Below are 21,888 nucleotides of genomic sequence, written 5' to 3' on the forward strand. Positions count from 1 at the left end.
GTAACTATATATCAATGAATTAGGCTATGCTCTGCACCTGGACTTTCCCTATTACCTCCCATGCTGACTGAATAAGCACATCTGGCTTTCTCTTTCATTGATTCATGAGGATTTGTTCTGAATAATTGGCTTATGTTCTGGTAAGCTCTAAATAAATATCTCATTCACTGTGTTTATCCTCTGAAGTAGAAGCGAAATACCATTTTGGTATATATAAAACAAGAAATAAGTTTTTTGTGGGATTTTTGTTTTCTTTTGTTGGTTTTTTTCTCTTATCTGTAGAATGTAGAGACTACTCACAGTGATCAGATACCAGTGTTCTTGTACCCAGAACCTGCTCCTTGCTGACACTCTTCAGAGCAATATGAAAACTTGTGGGCTTGGAGTATCAGCTGGAATATATAAATATGTGCAGATACATTAACACAGATAAGATCTACTGGAATACTAGTTATGTAGAGGGTACAACATGAGAGGGTGTCTACCTTTTTCTTCTAGCTGGATGTCAGCTGTAAGCCTCTCAAAACTGTTCCTGCCTCTGGCACAAAAATGAAAATTGGTCAAGTGACCAGTTAAGCTTGGGCTGTTTGGAAAATGTATTTCGAAAATAAGTTTTGAATGGAAAGCACTTTCTGTCTTGCCCAGGATCCTAAAGTAACATCGCCGAGTAGCTGAAGTTGTGCTTTCACTCACTCTTCAATTTTTTTAGAACCTTTTTAAAATAAATCTGAACTTTGTGGTTCATTTGGAAGACAGGCCTGTGCTGCATCAGTAGTGCTCTGTAAGAAACCTGCTGTTGTTTTTTTTTTAACTACTCACAGTAATTTAAGCTATTGTTTTGCTGGATTTGAGGAGCAATTACTTGTGTGTTTTGAAGTTTGGGCCTTGTGTTTTCTGCACTCCTGTAATCTCCTGTGATGCATTTTTATGACCTTTTGGGGATGGTGTTACCATGAGTGTTTTCTTTTCTCAGATCATTTGGCTATTTTTAATAGATCTGTAGGGTTGGGGAATGCCTTTGCAATCTTCTTCAATCCTTTCAGGTTCAGTCTTTTACCCTTTATTGTCACTCTTACTGATTCACCTTTAAAAAGAAAAATTATTCTGTAGTGTTTATAGTCTTTGCATATTTCTTTTGGATTGTCATAGCTTCCTCAGAACATGAGCACTTGCATATTTTTTTCATACTTGTATACTCTTAGAAATTTGGTTTTCAGGACCCTCCCCAAAACTATCCTGATTTTTTTTTGAGCAATCCACTTTTTTCTTGATCCCTTTGATAGCATATTTTTAATGTGCTTTGACATTAACAAACTACAGGGACATGAAGCAATAGGAAGCTACGAAATGTCTCTTTAAGCCTTAACGATCTGTTGTCTTTTTGGCTTTGTCTCAGCTGCCCTTGCTGGTTCTAACTTAATATTCTGTTATCACAGCTCCCTTTTATTGTAGTCTGTATCCTTCAACAGCAAACCTTTACTGGAAAGCCATACTGTCCTCCCCTCACCTGCCTTGGCAGCACAGTCCCAGGTAGCTGTGTTAAGCTCTGCAATTTGTGCTTACTGCTGAGGAAAACTGCCTTTGAAAGCATGTTTTGCAAAATTTGGCAGTAGGTAACTGCATCCTTCTGCTGGTGTTCCTGTTGTCCATCTGCAGCTTTGTATAGCGTGTCTTTGCTGGACAGGGTTTAATCTGCACTTCAATTGTATCTCTTAAGGGCATTTTATGTTCCATCTGAGTCAATTTTCTGAATGTCTGATATCTTTTTTTGGCTGCTTCCTCAAGTGCTTGCTGCCTTGAGCATTTTCATCCTCACTTATGTGAATACTCGATGCTAGACATTCCCAAGGCATTGGCCTCGTTCATCACCATGTGGAGCTCTTTTAGAGGTCATTTTCACACCCTGTCAGCATGTGAAGAATATGTGATCCAGAAGTATACCTTATGAGCACTTCTCCCACCTTGTGTTACAGCAAGTTCATTTCCTTGAAATAATGTATCGCTGAGGTGTATTCTGTTTTCTTCCTAAGAATCTCCTCTATTTTCATTCCACTTGAAAAACCATCCCCAACTCTACCTTCCTGAGCCACCCTTATACAGGTTTGATACAGGATTTGATTGAGGAACATGTATGACTGATTAGCGCAGTTTCTGCTGAAATCAGTAAGGCAGCTTTCCTAATAGGCAGCATTCTTCTTGCTCCCACAAAATGATTTGTAGAACGTTGCTTTAGGACCAGGGGCTACCTTGGGCGGTGTTGCTGTAGTGCTTTTTTTGTTTAAAACCAAAGGAGGATGAAAGATTGGCTAACCTTAGGAGGGTAGCTTTTACCTTTTGTCTTAGCACTTATGTGCAAGGTTTAGGAAGGTGAAGGTGGGACTGGGAATGGTTTGTGATCTTTTTGTGGCAAACTTTCTGGTAGCTTTGGGCTTAGAAACTACCCTGTGGATCCCATGCTTCCTTGTAGCTGTCCCAAAAGGCACAATGTGTTTCAGCTATTTAAACTATGACCTTTCTAGTACTCGTTTTGCATGCATCCTTTGTAAAAGAACACAAATGGGTAGAGGAACAGAATTTCTCATCAAGTAAATACCAGAGTGATAAGTCTTAAAAAGCCACAGCTGAAAAGCAAGAATGACAAACCTGTTGTCTGAAGTAGTAGCTACTGTGAATGATTACCTCATTTTTTTTTCTTAGTGGGATAAAAATACTCATTGTCAGAGAGGATAACCTTTTTCTGGCTGGGAGGAGAGGCAAATGGTTTAGATTTATTTTGTTGGAAGCAGCTTCTGGGTGGAAGAACCTAGGCCTATGTTTGACAAAATATTTAGATTTCTAGCTTCTAATTAATTTTAAAAACAATCATTAGGAATGTAAATATTTGTGATCTAGACTTCAAATGTAAATATTAGTTTCTTATATCAACATAGTTTACTCAAGCCTTCTTCCCAGCCAGGGACTGAAATCTGACATGCAGGTTTTGTACTGATAGCTGGGATTGTGCGCTTTGCTGTTAAAGATGTTACTGTGCTTCTCATAAGAAAAAGTCAGGTCTAGTGCTGTGGTCAAAGATGGTGCCTTTCTAACTATAGCAAAGCACTGTGTCGCATACAGTTGTTGTTGTTTCAAATTACTGATGTACAGGCACCATTGAAGCATTTTGAGTGTCTTCTAGCAGAAGCTCTTTTTTTCTCTATACAGTGCTCATCTTCTGTACAGTGACTCTGTTGTGTCATTAGGGATGAAGTGATCTGTATTTGTGCATCAGAATTCCTGACACGCGTGCAGTACATGCACACCTTTTCTCAGCTGCTGTTGCACCCAGAATGGGACTGCTCCATAGGGCTGACACTAGAGGGAAACTTAAACTTTTTTTTTATTGTCATGACTGCTCGACAAAGTTGTCTGGGCAGTTCAAAGACTGAGTGCTGTGACAGGTTAATGGTCTTCCAGTTGGTTAATCACTAAGGTAAAATAGCATTTCTCAGCAGGGACTCCTGTGCCAGCAGCATGTAGCAGTAATGTTCTGGTAATCATGAAAGAAGTGTAGAGGGGAGGAGAGGAGTGTGGAATCAGTGTCTTGGGCACAGGGTACTGGGAACTGGGGGGAGGATACTGGCCTGGTGGGACACCTTTTCTCTGTAGATGAATTGCTGACCCTGTGAGTTTGTTCAGCTGGAATGTGGGATTGGTGGCGCCTACCTTGCTGTGTTGTGATACCTAATGCATCATTTGCAAAACATTTTTATGGAGGTGCTTTAAGGCAAGTTTGCAGTTTTCCAGTGCTACTCTGTTTTTCTTCAAGTATCCTTTTCTTACCCAAAGAATTGGAATGAATTTAAAATGACAGAGCAGGTTTCAGTCTTTCTTGTCTGAGCAGGTTTGTTCTCATTTAGGTCATAAATGAACATCTGTTTCTTTATCTCTGCCCTTAATGGCATACTTGTCCACATCTGAAAGCAGCTGCATAATATACTACAATTGTTTGGCTTTGCTGAGCAGGCATCCTGGACCTGATGTTAGATCACAGCTGACTCTAATTTGGCATGATCCTAGCTGCTTTACAAGACTGAATTCTTCATTTTCTTAAGTTCTAAGCTTTTTCAGCTGTGTGATTTTGTGAAAAGAATAGCAAGTGGGAGGTGAGGGCTATGGTGTCATCAGATAATCTGTGACCCACGGTGTTCTGTTCATGGACATGGCTGTGCTTTTCTAAAAAAAATAAAAAGAAATGGTGATAGTGCATTGAATATTTGTACTTGGTCTGTGCCTGGCAAAGCAATGATTGCTTGCTGATTTTCTTTAGCATACTCTTATACCCACATAGTAATAAAATGAAGATTAGGAGCTTAAATTGTATTGGTTCATATTTCTCTCTTGAAGGTGGGAAGAAGAACGCTACCCTGAAGGCATTAAATGGAAGTTCCTAGAGCACAAAGGTCCTGTATTTGCTCCACCATATGAACCTCTGCCTGAAAATGTCAAGTTTTATTATGATGGTGAGTTAATCTGTGTTTCCACTTGCTGGGAAGAGAAATAAACATTCTCAGGGTATTGTGGCGTTCTTCCGGGGACTGAAGAGATGAGGAGGTGGTTTTGTTTTAGTGGTTAGCTTAAAAGAAGTTCCTCAACAGCTCAGTGAAGGAAGGATCTGTGGAAGTAAAGGAACAGCCTGCTGAATTCTGCTGAGTTGACATGGAGATGAGCTTGTTCTCACTCTGTTGTGGTGGTAAATCTCTCAGGTTACTTGACAGTATGAATGTCTTACACCTGACAGTAGCAGTGTATAGCTGGTAGAGTACATAACTGTAGCTACTTCATCACTGGTCACCTTTAGGCTTGCTTTCTTTTCTTTGACCTTATAAATTGCATCTTCCATCATCTGTGATGAAATTCATGATCATTTGGTGGCATGAGCGGAATAAAAGACAATTGAATTTTGATACAGATGATTAGGATCTTGTAGGAATGCATGGGATGACCCTGGCCTCAAGGACACAGCCCACTGGTGTAAGTCATGGTCCCACTCACTAACCATTGTGTGTGGTAGAACTAATTGGTGTGGGATTGTAATATGCTGGGCTGACTGGTTGTTAGAGGCTCGTGTGGAAGGGATTATATGATGTGATGCCTGCTGGAGACTGGACTTGATGACCCATGTGTTTCCTTTTAGTCCTGTGATCATGTTAAATGAAGGATCAAATTAACCCAGGATTGAATTAAGTGGGAGGTATTTGAATGGATGAAAACATAATTTTTGGTGAAGGGGACATCTGCACATGGAACTCTTCCAGGAGCAATGTGCTATTTTCATGTGACACAACACTGGTTTTAAGTACTGAGAAATAGGTGGCATTCATTTTCAGCAACAATGTAGTGAAATAAACACACTGCATCCTATTAATGGCTATCTTCAAGCAAGTAGCATAGTGATCAGGGATGTCTACAGACTTCTTTCTTAGGGTTTGAGAAGAACTGGGTATGAAGTTGGAAATTTTTTTCCTCTAATGAAGAGTATATGGTATCTCCTGCTGTCTAGAGAAGAGGAGGGGCAAATGGCACTGCAGCTATCCCTTTAGGGCAGGCAGCAATAAGCTTCTATCTAACCATCTATTTCACAAAAAGCCTCTAGGAAATGCAGGGATTTTTGCAGCCTCTTTCTCTGTCATGACAGACATTCATCAATAGGCTCAACAATTATGGGGTGGGCAGGGGGGTCTGGCAAATAAGGCAGTCATGTAAGTCTTCCTTGAGAAACTAGGCAAAAAAAATCAGATGTCTGATTTACACAGCAGCTGCTGAGAGCTGCTGTCTGTGCTCACAAGGCATTGTCTAATTTCAAGATTATCCTAGGATGATTTGTAGAGTCCAACAATCATGCTATGACTGGCCAGCCAGCCGCCAGGCTACAGGCTGTCACTGGAGGAATCTGTCCCTTGCCTAGTGATTGTGTTGCAGTGAGACTGCCTGTTTTCATCTAACATAATGACTGCTGGAGCTATTGTTAGTGCCTACAATACCAGACTCAGTGAAGGAGCTTGAAATGCCAAAGATATCTTTTAGGGCTTGACTATATGTTTGGGTGACTGTGGGTTAACAAGCTACTGCTCATACCCCAGAGGTGGCATGAACTTGCAAGTGTTTCTGTAGATGGGGCAAGGTAAGAGTGTATATGGTGGCAGTTGCATTTCAGTCATGGCCGCGTGGTCTCTTCTGCTCGTTATTCCCCTGGTTGCTCTCTGGTTTTCAGTTTTTATGTCAGGTAACTAATAGTCATGCCTCTGGAATAAATCTCTTTTTTCTTTAAATGTCCAGCCCTGTCACTGAGAGCCTTTTCAAACCTTTGTTAAAAGGAGGAAGTTGAGTCCAATGAATTATATTCTAAAATGATTAGATAAAGGTGACCAAGCCTTCAGCTATTTGGGAAGAATATCAGTCATTTTAGCCCCATAACATGTTACTAACTCGATAGCTTCTTTCAAGCTAGACTTGTAGCCTGGAAAAACAGTTTCCCTTGCTGTCTCTCCCTTCCCCCATTTCCTGTAATAAGCAAACAAATGCTGTATTTTAGGTTGCAGCTTAAAAATTGGCAGAGTTACTGTTGTTTTAATTTAATTGTGGAATATTCTCAGATCATTGGGAGGACCTTTTGCTAAGTCCTGTTTTACAAGGGTTTATAGATCTTAAGGCTTTATAGCTGAGTCCCATGCTTTAATTTTGGAGATGATGCAACTTTTTAAAACATGTAGTAAATCAAAAGTGTGGGATTTTTTTCCAAGAGCATAGAATCAACAGTAGTGTTTCTTGTATTCACTTTTGTGCAGTAAAATGGTTGTTAAAAAATCCACAGGTGTTGACTGTATGCCAGCCCATTGGGACTTTAAATATTTCTTGCAACTAGCTGGAGATGTGAGCTGCATGCAAAATTCTTCACAGGGATCACTGGCACCTCACGTGTCATCAGGAATGCAATCTGGACCAAAAAGACGCTCGATAGGAATGTTAGATGTCAAATCCACAGCTTCGATGTTGCAGCAGCCTCTTTTCCCTTGTGTTTTAAAGTCTTCCCTTGCAGCAATTTCACTTTGTACTGCAGTCTTGCAGATAAGCTGAAATGTGGCCTCTCCATTCACTGAAAGCTCAGTCTTTCTTAAAAATTACTAGCTTTTGAGCCTGATTTGGAGACACAGGAGTGCATTCCCACAGCAAAGGGGATGATTAGCAGAATCCTGACATGTTTCTCTGCAATGAAGGGGAGTTAAATATTTGGCATCGCTTTCCAGCCTATTTGTGGTGTATCCATAGGAAGGGCTCTTCCTGGCTAGAAATAGCTAAATGCTAGAAGGGGTGTTCCAAAGCAGAGTCCCTCTTTGGGTAGAAGTGGAATACAGAGACTGTATTTTCCATACATCTGAGTGCCGGAATATGAAGTTTAATAAAAACCCTTCCATCTTTCACTTCAAACAGCAGTATCTCCCCAGGAATGTACACACCACTGGGGTGTCTCAGCATAGGGTTTCCTGCAGGAGGCCTTTTCCTCTTCCTGCCCTTCGTCTCTCAGACCTGTCTTACATCAGATGGCTAGTGCTTTTTTTTTATGTTTAGATTCCAGAGGAAACTTTTTTCAAAATGTTTATGATGAAAGTCAAGCAATTGTGCTCCTCTGTTTCCTTTGTCCATCCAATTTGCTGTACTATGTAATATTTTTAAGAAAAACTTCCCTGTGGTAAAAAATATAGTGTCCTTTAAGGTAGTTACTATGGCCTCTTTCTGGCTTCAATTCCTGTTTACCATTTTTTTTATAAAGAAAACCTTTCTTTGTAGGTAAAGTCATGAAGCTGAGTACCAAAGCAGAAGAAGTTGCCACATTCTTTGCAAAAATGCTTGATCATGAGTACACTACAAAGGAGATCTTCAGGAAAAACTTTTTCAAAGATTGGAGAAAGGTATGCATGTAGTCCTGGGCTGCAACGACTGCAGGCATGGCCAGTGTCTCCTCATCACTTGGCAGTGAAAAGAGGCTACTGTTCCATGCACAGGGAAGTCAGCTTGAGGCAACTAAAAGCTGTCTCAGATCGTAGCTGTGAAGTTTCCAGTTTATCCTGTAGTTTCACCAGGAAAGACCCTATCATAAATACCTTTCTAAACCAACAAAGTCAGATTTCTCCCAACCAAATCTGCCTGTTACAGTGTGATGGGGTATAGCTGATCTGTTACATGCCTTGTTGAAGCGCCAGCTTTATATTAGAAGGAAACCCCTTCCAAAGACCTAAAACTCAAACTTCACCTCAGTCATCAGCCATAAGATCAAACCTTTACATCAGCTGATGCAGTTTTTCTAGAGGGGTTACTGGATTTTTCTCCCTATCCCTCAACAGTCCCAGCCACTCTTCAGTGTGGGAGGTGGTACAGCATTGCCCAGTGCTTGCAGAGATCAGACTGCTGGAAGGCCAGCACTCCATACACTCTGCTTCTTGTTCTTTTCTCTTTGACCTTAGCTGGAGTGAGCATGTGCAAGAATTTGGGGATTCTTGGGGGTTTATTGTGAGAACCTGTCTGTTGTTCTTGTTTAAACTGCCTGGGGTAAGGTAAGTTCTACTATGCATGAAAACTTACTATGTATGAAAACTTGAAGCGCTACTTTCTTTCTGCAAGGAAATGACCTCTGAGGAGAAGAGCACTATCACCAACCTCAGCAAGTGTGACTTCACCCACATGAGCCAGTATTTCAAAGCTCAGACGGAAGCTAGGAAACAGATGTCCAAGGAGGAGAAACAGGTACCAGAGGGAATTCTAGACTTCTTGATTCTTAGCTGGCTATAAACATCTTTGTGTAATCGTTCCTCTGCCTGCCTTGCTGTTTACAAGCCAGTGTTTACTAGCTTTCAGATTACTACTTTCATGTTAACTGTAGGAATCTTTACTGTGCAGCCCAGGTAGGACAAAGCACTGTGTTTACAGCTGAATCTTCATCCTGACTTAAAATGATTTTGATAGGGCTAAGGCTCCTGATCCTGCCTAAGTAAATAAAGAGAATCAGAGGTGCTACCTCCATGGGAGCCTTGGTCCCTGGCCAATAATGAGTAGTGGATACTCAGTTAAGGGTAGATTTTAATTGTAGAAGCTCCGTGGTTTGGAGGGTAAAAATGGTAGAAGGGTTGCAGCAATGACATTAGTGAATAAAATGAGAACATATCATAAATATCAGGTCATGCAGTTTTCTGAATAAAAAATGAACTTTATTTTCCAGTAGCATGGCTATAGTGGCTTGTGGGGAAAGAATTAAATAGTTTTTAGATGACTGAGACTTACTGCAATGGAAGTTGGAAACCTGCCCCAAGTTCTCGGTTGATCTTTTGCAATGCTACACTAATTGTCCTTTGAGTGAGGGGCCTGGTAACTTGGAAGTATGGCCTTTGGGGTCAGAGGGGTCCCACCAAAATAGAGGGCCCATGTCTTACTGCTGTTCCCATGTGATAAACGTGTGGGTGAGCCCTTGTCAGTTCCCATCCATGGTAGCAACTACAATGGAGCAGAAGTGGCTTTTTCTGTTAGTTTCTTAGCTGGTGCACTAGTGCTGTCTATGGGTCAGATGTTTTATTTTGAGCTGCAATGTTTTTATTTTTCCTTCTATATAATTAGTGTTCAAGCACAGAAGTATGCAGTGAAATCTCAGCACATTTTTACTTAGGAGACTGTGTTCTGCTTATGAGACCATTTGCTGACTGTCGTGGTTTAACCCCATCTGGCAGCTAAGCACTACACAGCTGCTCGCTCACTCCCCCCTGGTGGGATGGGGGAGAGAATCAGAAGGGTAAAAGTGAGAAAACTTGTGGGTTGAGATAAAGACAGTTTAATAGGTAAAGCAAAAGCTGCACGCACAAGCAAATCAAGACAAGGAATTCATTCAGTACTTCCCATGGGCAGGCAGGTGTTCAGCCATCTCCAGGAAAACAGGGCTCCATCAAGCCTAATGGTTACTTGGGAAGACAAACCACCATCACTCCGAATGTCCTCCCTTCCTCCTTCCCCCAGATTTATATGCTGAGCATGACATCATATGGTCTGGAATATCCCTTGGGTCAGTTGGGGTCAGCTGTCCCAGCTGTGTCCCCTCCCAACTTCTTGTGTACCCCCAGCCTACTCACTGGTGGGGTGGGGTGAGAAACAGAGGAAGCCTTGACTGTCTAAGCACTGCTCAGCAGTAATGAAAACATCCCTGGATTATCAACACTGTTTTCAGCACAAACGCAAAACATAGTCCCATACATGAAGAAAATTAACTCTATCCCAGCCACTATCCCAGCGAAAACCAGCACACTGACACAGGCTTGACATGCAGCAGACTGGAGATGTTCCTTTGCCTGCTTTCCGATGCTGAGTTCAAACACAAGTCTGAGGTTTTACGCATAAACAACAGGATGTAAAGTCTGGTGGATATAAATGCTGAATATAGACTATAAAGCAGCAGTACTGTGCTGGGGCTACCCTTGTAGCTGTGATATGTGGATAGAGGTAAATCCTCTATTGTGACAAAATTGTAGCTGTCTTCACCAGCCCTAATCTGTTTCCCTCAAATACAAGTTTTAAGAGAGTTTTCACACATTCTTTCCCTTTTTCCTGTTTGTGCTGCTTGTATTTTATGAATGCTTTTCTGGACAGTTTGCTGCTCTGTGTGTTGATACAGCACTTGGCATGATGGAGATCTGGTTTTTGAGTTCTCAGCATTGTCATGGTGCAAATAGAAAAAATTTTTAAGTCTTGGCATTAGAGATATGTGTGGTGCTGGGTATACCATATCATCTTCCCTTTTGGCTTTTTCCAGAAAATCAAAGAGGAGAATGAGCGGCTATTGAAGGAGTATGGTTACTGCGTGATGGACAACCACAAGGAAAGGATTGCCAACTTTAAGATTGAACCCCCAGGTCTCTTCCGAGGTCGTGGGAACCATCCCAAAATGGGCATGTTGAAGAGACGCATCATGCCAGAAGACATCATCATTAACTGCAGCAAGTGAGCACTGGATGCTTCACACCTTGGCTTTGCTTTCTAGTTAGGATAGCTTCTTTTTTAAAATCCTATATAGGTTGATAGTCAAGCATGTAGAAATATGCATGCTGCTTATCTTACTCTTATATGGATAAGAAACTGGGTCATACAGGCAAAGGCTGAACAAGGCTATCATGGGTTTCATGTAGAACTTTGTCGACATATTTTCTTCCTCATGCCTATGGTCTATATCTGCTTACACAGTCTTTCCTGCTAGCATTTCCAGAAATTAATTTTCTTCTAGGTAGCTTGCCCTACTTTGTCTTCCTTGATGTCGAAGGCTAAGGTTTAGTGGGCTTCTCTTCAATCTTGTCCTGATAAGTGTCCACACTACTGCAGTGTCCACAGATCGAAGCTGGTCCTAGCAGGTGTGTTTCCACCTATAGTATAGTTCTTCAGCAGATACGTATGGGTAGTAGTTACATTTCTGATCGTTGTTCACTTTAATTCACTTGATTTCCTGCTTATGGAAATATGTAGTTATGTTGCCTCAGTTTCTTTTCCTGTGCTTTCTTCGTGGGATGGTATTCATTACTTTCTCATTTTGATGCTGTGTAAGTCTCTTGAAATAGTTTTTATTTGCTGTTTTGTAATTCTCTGCAGGGATTCCAAGATCCCTCCCCCTCCACCAGGACACAAATGGAAGGAGGTCCGGCATGATAATAAGGTTACCTGGCTGGTGTCATGGACTGAGAACATCCAAGGCTCTATCAAATACATCATGTTGAACCCTAGCTCAAGAATTAAGGTAAAGGTCTAGTTTTAAAAAAAAATAAAAATCTTAATGGTCGTGTCTCCAAGAAGCAAATGTAGCTGTTTGCTGGGAGAGAGATAGGAAGTAAAGCTGTCTTGCTATTTCATCCTACACTGATTGAAAGTCTGTGCTTCTGTTGCCCCTTGGAAAGAAAGAATACAATTACTGCATAGCAGCAGATGAAATCTGGAAAATGTCTGTTGGAAAGAATCATTGTGTTATTCCTAGTAGAAATCCTTTACCTTGTGGAAACCTAAAAGGAAGCAATTTATCCAAGAATAGACTTGCTCTGGTGGATATTTCACCTGCTTTTGGCCCTAACTTCCCCTGCCTGATCATGTAGTGAAGTTCTAACCATGGGTTGGTAATTAGTCCATTGTAAAATTTAAAATGTGGCCAGGCTACTGGCTGAGAAGGCTGATAAAGAGCTCATGACTGAAGGAAAACAAACCCTTCTGTGGGCACAAATAACCTGTCAACAGATCAGTTCCATAAAAGCAGTGACAAACCTGTTGAAAGATAAGTAGCCTTCGGTTTCGGGAGTAGGATTTAAGTTCTTCTCATGAAGTCTTTTTTAAGAGATTTTTTCCTGTATTGGAAACAAGGAGTTTGTCTTTGTCTTACAAGTACAGGGAAAAATCTCTGTTCCTTGTGAATTCATGACCTCCTTTTGCCATGGCTTGAATATATAATAATGATGAACTGTTTATGTTGCTTTTACGTTTTATGGGTGTTTAATTACACAGCTGAAAGAACATAAGTGTCATCTGAATAAAGCAGAGGAAACCATTTATATGTTGAGAAGCATGGAAGACATAATATCTTTTGTGTCTTTATAGTTGCTTCCATGGAAGCATTTAATATCATGGAAATCTGAATTACCTACAGCTGCGTGGCAGCATAGTTTGAAGCTGAGCTGTTCAGCAGCAAAGTCTCAGTGCTTTTGTACAGTGAGACCATTTGCCACACACAGGCTTGTAAAGCCTTGAGATGCAGATTGGAACTGGTCTTTTGCCTGCTTTCTAATGCTGACTCTATTCCAACTTTGTCTGCAGGGTGAGAAGGACTGGCAGAAGTATGAGACAGCTCGGAGGTTGAAGAAGTGTGTAGATAAAATCCGAAATCAATATCGAGAAGACTGGAAATCCAAAGAGATGAAAGTACGGCAGAGAGCTGTGGCACTGTACTTCATTGATAAGGTAAGGCTCATTCCCCAGCATGCTCCTCTTACCATTCCTGTCCTGCTGGGAATGCTTGGGAATGCTGTTCCTAAGGCAGAATTCAGCCCATTTACTAAGGTGTCCTGAGACTTCCTGGTGGGCAGGCTACCGTCTCCTTTTCCTTCCCATTACCTGGAATTCAGAGCAATAAACCATTGTACTGAACATGGCTATTTCGGGCAGCATTGTTTTAGTTCAGGCAAAACTCACAGCCTGGTTCCAGAATCACCCAATTGGATTACTGGGAAGTTTGTGTGGTCCTTCTGTCTCCAGCTGTTCCAGTTTTCCTGTTGGGAATTTCTGCTGGTTTGTCACCTCTTTAGTTTGAGGTCACAGTTGTGAGGTTTCATAATTATGCTAATTTTTTCACCACAGTGTAAAGAAAACTGCAGTTGCATTGAGGCATTTAAAGCTACTTAAAACCAGTTCCTAGAGAGCTGTTGCCCTGCTAGCGTATGGTGTCTTCACCAACTAAATTAACAGGGTTTGTTCAAAATGGTTTGGTGTAAACCAGGAGCTTTGATTTGAATAATTGTGGTTTCATATGAACACTGAAGGTTTTTCTTCAAAAATTAGAAAATTGTTTAACCAGTACTATTAAAACACATTCCTTATGCAGCCAAATGTAGCCTTTTGATAATTTATATAACCCAAAGTGTCCTATATGCTGTTTAAACTGTATTTATTTAGCATTCAGTGAAGAGGTGGGATCATAGAAGATGAACAACTGAACTTAATGATTTTGTATTGGGTTGAGTTCACATGGAAGTCAGTTTGATTTTTAAAAAATATCAAACATTTTGAAATGGATTTCCATTAGTCAGAACTGTCTTACAGTTTGAGTTACTTAATGAGCAAAAGTTGGTAAAACATCTTGCTTTAAACTTCTCTTAAAGAAAAAACACCAAGGTATTCTGGTAGATTAGTAGATTTGTGGCTTTGATGTAGGGTTATTTAAAACAGATTTAAAGAGAACTTAAGGTTGTTTATATTAGAATTTTATAAGTATCAATTTTATTCATTCAAATGCATTTTCTCCCTTTCTCTTCTTCTATGGACACTGCTGATTCTAGGCCAGTGTCTGAAAGTTTCAAGCATCTGTACGTTACTGGGATGGTTTGAAATGCATACCTTTCTTGTCTTGATATAAATGTAGCTTGCCCTGAGAGCTGGTAATGAAAAAGAAGAAGGAGAGACAGCTGACACCGTGGGCTGCTGCTCTCTGAGAGTAGAACATATCAAGCTGCATCCTGAACTGGATGGCCAGGAATACGTGGTTGAGTTTGACTTCCTAGGAAAAGACTCCATCCGATACTACAACAAGGTCCCTGTTGAGAAGAGGGTAAGGCATCTCCATGAACACATACACAGACTGAATTGCAGAAAAATGTAGTCAACACAGTTTTTTGATGGCAATAACAGGATGCTTTGTCACAGGTCAGATACCTAGCCAGAAAATAAGTCAGTTAATGTTATTCCCTTTTTATTGGCAGTGCCATGGAAGATAAGCCTGCTGGTGGTGTGACATAACCCAGCAGATGAGATACTTAAACATCTTGCAGCTCTTCCCTGTGGTCTCAGTGTCAAGAGCTGGCATAACATAGCTGTAACAGCTATGTTAGCTGGGTTTCTTTGACTTTGTTCTGGTCAGCAGAGTTGGTTTTGTCACCTCTAGATGGTAGAGTTCTAGGCCCATATGACAAGTAATAGCATAAAAGGTTCTGAAATACAGTGCTGGACAGTGCTGTTAGAGTAGCAGTTTGACTTGGGCTGACATGATACTAGCTTCTCTGTCACAGTGGTTTTGTTCATGTTGGAGCTGAGCCCTCACTGAGGTAGGTCTTGATCTTGGGTGCTCCAGAGCATACAGAGTAGGTGCACTGATACTTCTGGCCTATGAACCTGGGTATCTACAAACCAAGACTTCTTTCTTAGGCAATGTTAATTGCTTTATTTCTTTGTCATCCACCAGTTTCAAATCTGCTGTGATCTTGACCTCATTGCAGCATAAGTCCCCACCCAGCAGTGTGAACCTGGAGGGCACTATCCAAAAACACTTCTGTTTTTGTGGATTTAACAGCTTTGCATCTGGGCCACACAGCTCTGCAGTCAGCATAGTATGTTAGATACTGGATGTATAAAACTGTGGTAATTGTAACATCAGCAGTCAATGTTGGCCTCCTGGGGAGCAAAGCAACTGAAAAAAACCCAAACTGTGGCTGCTATAGAAATGAGCATGTGCTGGAATTCTTACTTCCTTGTTTAAAGGAGAAAACATTTTTCCTGTTTAAATTTATTGGTGTTGGTATCTCTTGATGTCTCTTCTTCAGTGCTTACAATGGGGTATTGATTATTGTGGATTTAGAAATCTTTGTATATTAGGTGTCTATAGAAGAAGAATGTATGTTGTTGAGAAGCTGGGAACTGGGTATTAGGAGCATGCAGAGCTGGGATTTGTGGTCTCTGTATAATCAAAGATACTTTGTTTACTCTCTCTACCCCAGTGAGACTTGTTTGGGATGGAGCTGTATGAAACGTTTAATGCAGCAATGAGAAGGGTTGGGTTTTGGTAGCTTCACTCCATGGGAAATGGCTCAGGGGTTTCTTTGGCTGGAGTAATGATGGAGAGTAAGGGAAAAGTAGTAGTTTTGGGGTCTCTTTCTCTGTTAGGCAGCTAAGCCAGAGCAGAATTGGGTCTCCTGCAATTTTGATCTAAAGGATGAGGATAAAGGGCATTGAATGCTCAGGACTCTCATTGCTGGGGATGAACCTTCAACACAAGCTTTGTATTGAGAGATAAGGGTCTTTGCCTGCTGAGAAGTAACATCCAGCATCATCACTGTTGCCTGAAAAGAGTTTAAGTGGCTCCCTGGCAGTGTTGCTTCCTTATGTATTACTGCTACCTGGTGCTGTCTGGTCTGTGTGCCTGAAGTTACTGGTTTTCTTTTCCTGCAGGTGTTTAAGAATCTTCAGCTCTTCATGGAGAACAAGCAGCCTGAGGATGACCTCTTTGACCGCCTCAATGTAAGTATGTAGTTAATGGTGAGGGGTGGTGGTAGAGCACCATGAACAGGCTCACTCTGCAGCAGGCAGTCACAGCTGCTCTGTTCCAGAAATGGTTTCGGTGGCAATTTTCTTCCAGTGCTGGCCTGAGCGGCCTAAAAGCAGTGAGAGTCTCTCTCAATCTGGTGTCTGTATTGTCCACTGTGCCCACAGGTTCCTGAAACCAATGGGCTTTGGTCCTGGTAAGCCTGGCTGGCTCTGACTTGGGGAGGTTTTTTCAGAGTTTGGAGATGACGATTGTGTGAGGTGACAGATTTTCACATGCCATCCTCAACTGCACATTTGGCTCTGTGGGAGCACTGTGGTGGTTCAGGTACCTTCCCTGGGATGGGACAGGCACATTTCTACCTGTTGGGAATCAAAACCTCCACACTGAAGAAAACTTTTTTGGCCACTTGTGGTACTTGATACCAATCTGATACTTGTTGGTTCTTTGTTTACTTTTCTGTGGTTTCAGTAATGTTGTGGCCATTCTGTTGTGGTCAGGTCTGAGTACACTAGGCTTCAGCTGTGAGCTGCATGTCTTCGTCAGCTGTGTGTCCAGAGATTTCACAAATGCTGTGGTCAATTCTAGTGCTGTCATCTCCTTTCTGCTTCCTTAGACCAGTATCTTAAATAAACACCTTCAAGACCTTATGGAGGGACTGACAGCCAAGGTATTCCGTACTTACAATGCCTCCATCACGCTACAGCAGCAGCTCAAGGAGCTCACTAATCGTAAGTCTTGTCCTTGAAACTGTGAGGGGGACGGATCTTATCCTGCAATACAGAACTGGCTTCTTTGGCTTAGCCACAAGTCTTATATCTGTACACCACTTCATTGTTGCAGTTCTCCCAGTGCAAATGTCGGACAGCTGAGGTCTGACCAAAAATCTGCTGCCAGATAATCTTTTGGGGTAGTTGAGCAGCCCAACACTGGGACAGGGCAGAACTGACTTGCAAGCACACCAATGTGTGCCTGCTAGTTTATGCCTGTCCTTTACCAAGTCTCTTTACTTGCTTTCTGTTAATTGTAAAGTGTTACAGGTGGCAGGCAAGGCAGATGCATCTGTAACAGCCCCACGTTTCTTGGCTGCTCATTCACAACCTCTCTGTCAAGCACTGCTAGCTTGTACTTTAACAACTTTACAAAGTGGGCATGTTGGATATGTGAAGCCTAACAGTGTCTTGAGAAGTATGATCCTGCTGTCCTCTGCTCTGAGTACGGATGTGCTTCCCCTTTCTTGAGTGGCAAATGGTGTCTTTGTTGCTATCAAAGAAACTGTCCCAGAAAGAGTTAGGGCCCAGGATGGAAGTGGTCAGGCTCTTTGGAGCGTAATTAGAGTGCAGCGTTGAGACTAGCCCGTCAGAGGGGAGGGTCAGTTCTGCAGTGACTGTGAGCTTGCAGAGTCGGTGGGACGCTGGCTGGGGCTGCACAGCCCTGGAGAACCCACTTGTTCACCACTTTCTTGTACTTTGCAGCGGATGACAACATCCCAGCGAAGATCCTTTCCTATAACCGTGCCAACAGAGCGGTTGCCATTTTGTGTAACCACCAGAGGGCTCCGCCGAAGACCTTCGAGAAGTCCATGATGAACCTGCAGAGCAAGGTACCCCCACCCTTGCCCAGCTCTTGGGTTGGGGCAGGGCTCCAAGCGCAGCATCTTGGGAGTCACGATTCCTTTCACTTGGAGTGAAACAGAAGCAGAGTCTGTTTTTCCCTGTGAGGAGCTGGTTATTCCTGCATCAGAGATGGGCCTGCTTGGAGAGGAGTAGTGAGCTCAAAGGGACACCTTTCAGTCTGAGTCATCTTATACTTGTAAAGACCAAGACCAGACCCTTTTTGTCTGCCCTTCATCCCATAGCTATATTTTCTGCTGCCATTGAAACTTCAGAGCAGCAGTCTCTAGCTACGGTTTGTGTCCCCTAAAGAACCCGGAGTGGGCATCCACTCATGTTGTGTGAATCCCAGGCCACTGTCAGTGCAGGCTGTGTACATGGTACATTAGGCCCCTCTGACTTGACCTCTTCCTTTGCAGATTGTTTCTGGTGAAGGCCATGAGGTCCAAAGGGGTTAGGTCTGTTCCTGGTCTGGCTTTAGAATAACCTTCAAAATAAGGACTTCTGGTTTGGCACTGCAGTGTCCCCTGCTTCTGTAACACCTAACATGGCTGCCTTCACCCTAGATCTTAGAGCTTGGGGGATGTTTAAGGGGAATGGTTGAACAGGGGCTGCAAAATGCTAAAACTCCCTGAATCCTAAACTTACTGGAGAGGAACTGCCTGAAGCCTTAACAGCTTTCAGCCTGTGGGATTTGGGGCAAGAACTGATTCCTGCTGAGGGAACAGGGTTCATCCTATTGTGTTACCATTAGATAGTAGTACTGACAGGATACAGTGGAGGCAGACAAGCTGCCTGGAGGGGCTGTTGGCCAGTACCAGGCCAAACCAATTCCTTTGCCTGCTTGGTAGTAGGTGTATGAGAAAGCTCCCAGCACCACCTTGTCTAGGGAAGTGAGTGGGGCCCTGTTTTCTGGGGTGAATATTTGACCGCAGTAGGCTTTGCAGCAAACTGAAAGGCAAATGGCCTAATTGTTCTGCAGAAGTGGGTCTGACCGCTAGTAGATTCTGAATGTGGTCACAAACTCACTCCCTGGGTCATGCTGCCCAGGGGTGACTGCCACAGTTGTCAGCAGCTTGTTCACAGTGCTGCCATCTGGTTTTGCCTCTCCTAGATCGATGCCAAGAAGGAGCAGTTAGCTGATGCCAGGAGAGAACTGAAAAGCGCCAAAGCTGATGCCAAGGTCCGGAGAGATGAGAAGTCTAAAAAGTAAGGCTGATGTTACTAGGCTATGCAATGCTCCCAGTACTCTCGGCTCCAAATGGGCCCTTCACCCTGTATTCTGTTTCCCCAGCCTGTGATCTGGGAAAACTTCCTTAGGCTTTCTTGTCCCCTTTTATTCTATGCATGAAGAAATAGCCTTCAAGTTGAGGACCATAGGGTGGTCTGACATTGCAGTTCCTGATGTGGTCACTAGTATTAGTCTCCACTGTGTCTCTTAGCCCTCTGAGCTGAGCACCACCCAGTGCTCAACCATGCTGCTGCCCAGCACCAAGCACAGTAATGGATCCAGTGTGCGACATTGCCATCTGAATGAGGAGCCAGGAGTTACACAATTGCACATGCACTTTTCTGGGTTCTGCTATGCTCCATTGGAAGCCCACGGTGCAGACAATGTACTCAGACTCTCTGTGGGTTCTGCAGAATAGCCACAGGGGTGCTGAGTTAAGGGAGCTCTGAAAGCACAATCACAGCATGACTATTACAGAGGGCTAGATGGGCTGGTTTTAAAGTGGGTGTAGCATCAGTACAGTTCAGGCTGTCGCTTCCAACCCTTTAAAACAAAACTGCTGCTTAAGATTTCTGCTGTGCCTCTTGGAAAATGTCAGTTCTTAATTGCATGTGCTGAGTGTTTTGTGTCACCATCTGTGGTGACACAGCTGCCCTTTGTGGCTGGTGGCATTGCTTACCTTGAGCAGAGTCCCTTTGGGTTCCCACAGTGCTGCCATCTCAAGCCGAGCAGGGCATTAGGAATTAAATGCTTTGATTCTTTCCCACCCCAGGACGGTGGAGAGCAAGAAGAAAGCAGTGCAGAGGATTGAGGAGCAACTGATGAAGCTGGAGGTTCAGGCTACAGATAGGGAGGAGAACAAGCAGATCGCTTTGGGCACCTCCAAACTCAACTATCTGGATCCCAGGATCTCTGTTGCTTGGTAAGCATCTGCCTGGGGTGTGCTGGAAGGAACCACCCCTTTGCTTCTGTCTCGTCCCCCCAGTTAGCAGACAAGGGATGCCAGAGAAGTCTGTCTGTGGCCTTCCCTTGTGTCTTCAAATGGTGTCAGGAAGTTATAAAAGAGTCCCTTGAGGCAAGTGCAACATGCCAGCCAAAGTGAGCACTGTGCTGGGAGGTGATGGGTCAGAGAACCGGCAGGGTCTAACACCAGGAGGCTGGTTGTGCTCAGCTGGGTGGTGTGTCTTGGAATGGGGCAGAGCTTAGGAAGGTGCTGGGGGGGAGAGCAGGGCAGTTCTGCTGCACAGTGAGGGGTTGTTGAGTGCCTGTGCTGTGTTGACTCTAACAGCGTCTCCTCTTCTGCAGGTGTAAGAAGTGGGGAATTCCTATAGAGAAGATTTATAACAAAACCCAGCGAGAGAAATTTGCCTGGGCTATCGACATGGCAGAGGAAGACTATGAGTTTTAACTTGTTTTTAATGAGCTGAATTTTATGGGAAAAAAAAGGGGGAGTAGCCTGGTTTTTAGGGAGATTGATAAACTGTGAGCCTTACTTGTCCTTGGATGCTGGGGAAGGAGGAGGAAAGGGGCAAGTGAGCATCAGATAAAACAGCCAACATCTTGCAGAAAGCATAACCTGGAAATATCCTAAAGGAGCTGAGCCAGTTGTCCTATGGACAACTTATTTAAAAATGTTTCAGAGATCCAAATTCTAGCTGTCTGGTTTGTGTGGGTTTTTTTTCTTGAGGCAGGGCAAGTGGATGGGGGATTTGTCAACCTTCCGCCAGGCAAATTCACCATCACACTGAGAGCGTGGGAATCTTTAGCTACTGTATACAAAATCCAATTATATTGGTGCGTTTTTACAGTTAGGGTTTTGCAATAACTTCTATATTTTAATAGAAAATGGACTCCTTAATCCCTGCCCTTCCCCTCCCCCTCCTGCCCCATTTCAGAATTTAACAAATAAACAAAATTTAAGAAACCCAACGCACCTGTTACAGCTGTCACTATAGTCATGGAAATACCCAATCTTTTTCAATTTGTCACTTGAAACAGTCATGGCATTGGAACATGAATTACAAATATCCACCACACTTGTTCAGAGCAAAGCGTGATGGGAAATCAGCCTCCTGACTTGAGTGTTCCTTTTTTAAATGTGAATTTTTATTTCTTTTAATTATTTTAAAATATTTAAACAGTTTTTTTTTCTTCTTGATCTTAAAGATCGCGTAGATTTGGGGAGCGGGGGGGGAAGGGGGCCGTGTGATGGGGAGATGCGTGTGGAATTTGAGGACAAGTGAAATTGGCAACAAATGACATTCCCATCACCCTTTGTTCTGAACATGCTCTGTACACTTCAAGAATATCTACTTTTTAGGTTTGTCAGACTGTTTTACCTTTTCCCCCCTTTTTTTCTAAGCCCCACTCCCCCTCTTTTACTTGAAAGATTTTATTGTGTAAAAAGAAGTTTCACAGGTCAATAAATTTCGAGGGAAATGAGCATTGGTCCAAAAAGGAAAATAATCAAGATTTTAGGGCTTTTATTTTTTCTTTTGTAATTGTGTAAAAAAATTTTAAAAAATTAAAAAGCAGAATTTTAATGTGAAACCTTTTTTTGCTATAATCATTAGTCTTAGAGGCATTGTTAGCGTAGTGTGTGTGCGAAGACCATTTCCTGCAGCCTTTCCTCAACAAGTATCTTCTATTTTTATCATGAATTCCCTTTTAATCCAACTGTAGGTTATTTAAAATAAATTCCTACAACTTAACTGAGTGTTGGTGTCTCTGTGTTCTTTAACCTCTGGCCCTGTGCCATGAGGTCTCCTAGATCCCTCGTTTGGGGGGGAGATGGTAGGCCTGGCACCACATTGTTTCTGCAGCCCCCGTACAGCGGGTACTGCCTCCATAGCAAGATGCTTGAGCCTTTCTCATTTGAACAGGGCTGCAAAGAGGATGTTGAAGCCACGGCAAGGTCTAGGTGGGTTGAGATTGACCCAGCAGTTGTGTCTTCATCAGGGGTGAGTTGAGAG

General features: G+C 42.7%; 1 protein-coding gene across 1 annotated transcript in view; it reads left to right on the plus strand.

The window, feature by feature from the left end:
• Positions 1 to 21,631, plus strand: part of TOP1 (DNA topoisomerase I) — a 79,294-nt gene extending 57,663 nt beyond the window's left edge. Inside the window, exons 9-21 of the mRNA XM_075059339.1 lie at positions 4,384 to 4,499; positions 7,825 to 7,946; positions 8,656 to 8,778; positions 10,826 to 11,013; positions 11,653 to 11,797; positions 12,859 to 13,002; positions 14,180 to 14,365; positions 15,979 to 16,047; positions 16,689 to 16,803; positions 17,548 to 17,675; positions 18,800 to 18,894; positions 19,689 to 19,838; positions 20,222 to 21,631. Coding sequence (XP_074915440.1) covers positions 4,384 to 4,499; positions 7,825 to 7,946; positions 8,656 to 8,778; positions 10,826 to 11,013; positions 11,653 to 11,797; positions 12,859 to 13,002; positions 14,180 to 14,365; positions 15,979 to 16,047; positions 16,689 to 16,803; positions 17,548 to 17,675; positions 18,800 to 18,894; positions 19,689 to 19,838; positions 20,222 to 20,324 — 1,684 coding nt within the window. The 3' untranslated portion in view covers positions 20,325 to 21,631. The remainder of the gene's footprint in view (positions 1 to 4,383; positions 4,500 to 7,824; positions 7,947 to 8,655; positions 8,779 to 10,825; positions 11,014 to 11,652; positions 11,798 to 12,858; positions 13,003 to 14,179; positions 14,366 to 15,978; positions 16,048 to 16,688; positions 16,804 to 17,547; positions 17,676 to 18,799; positions 18,895 to 19,688; positions 19,839 to 20,221) is intronic.
• Positions 21,632 to 21,888: the final 257 nt, after the last annotated feature.

The sequence above is a fragment of the Buteo buteo genome, chromosome 2, assembly GCF_964188355.1.
Source record: "Buteo buteo chromosome 2, bButBut1.hap1.1, whole genome shotgun sequence".
NCBI classification, from domain to species: domain Eukaryota; kingdom Metazoa; phylum Chordata; class Aves; order Accipitriformes; family Accipitridae; genus Buteo; species Buteo buteo.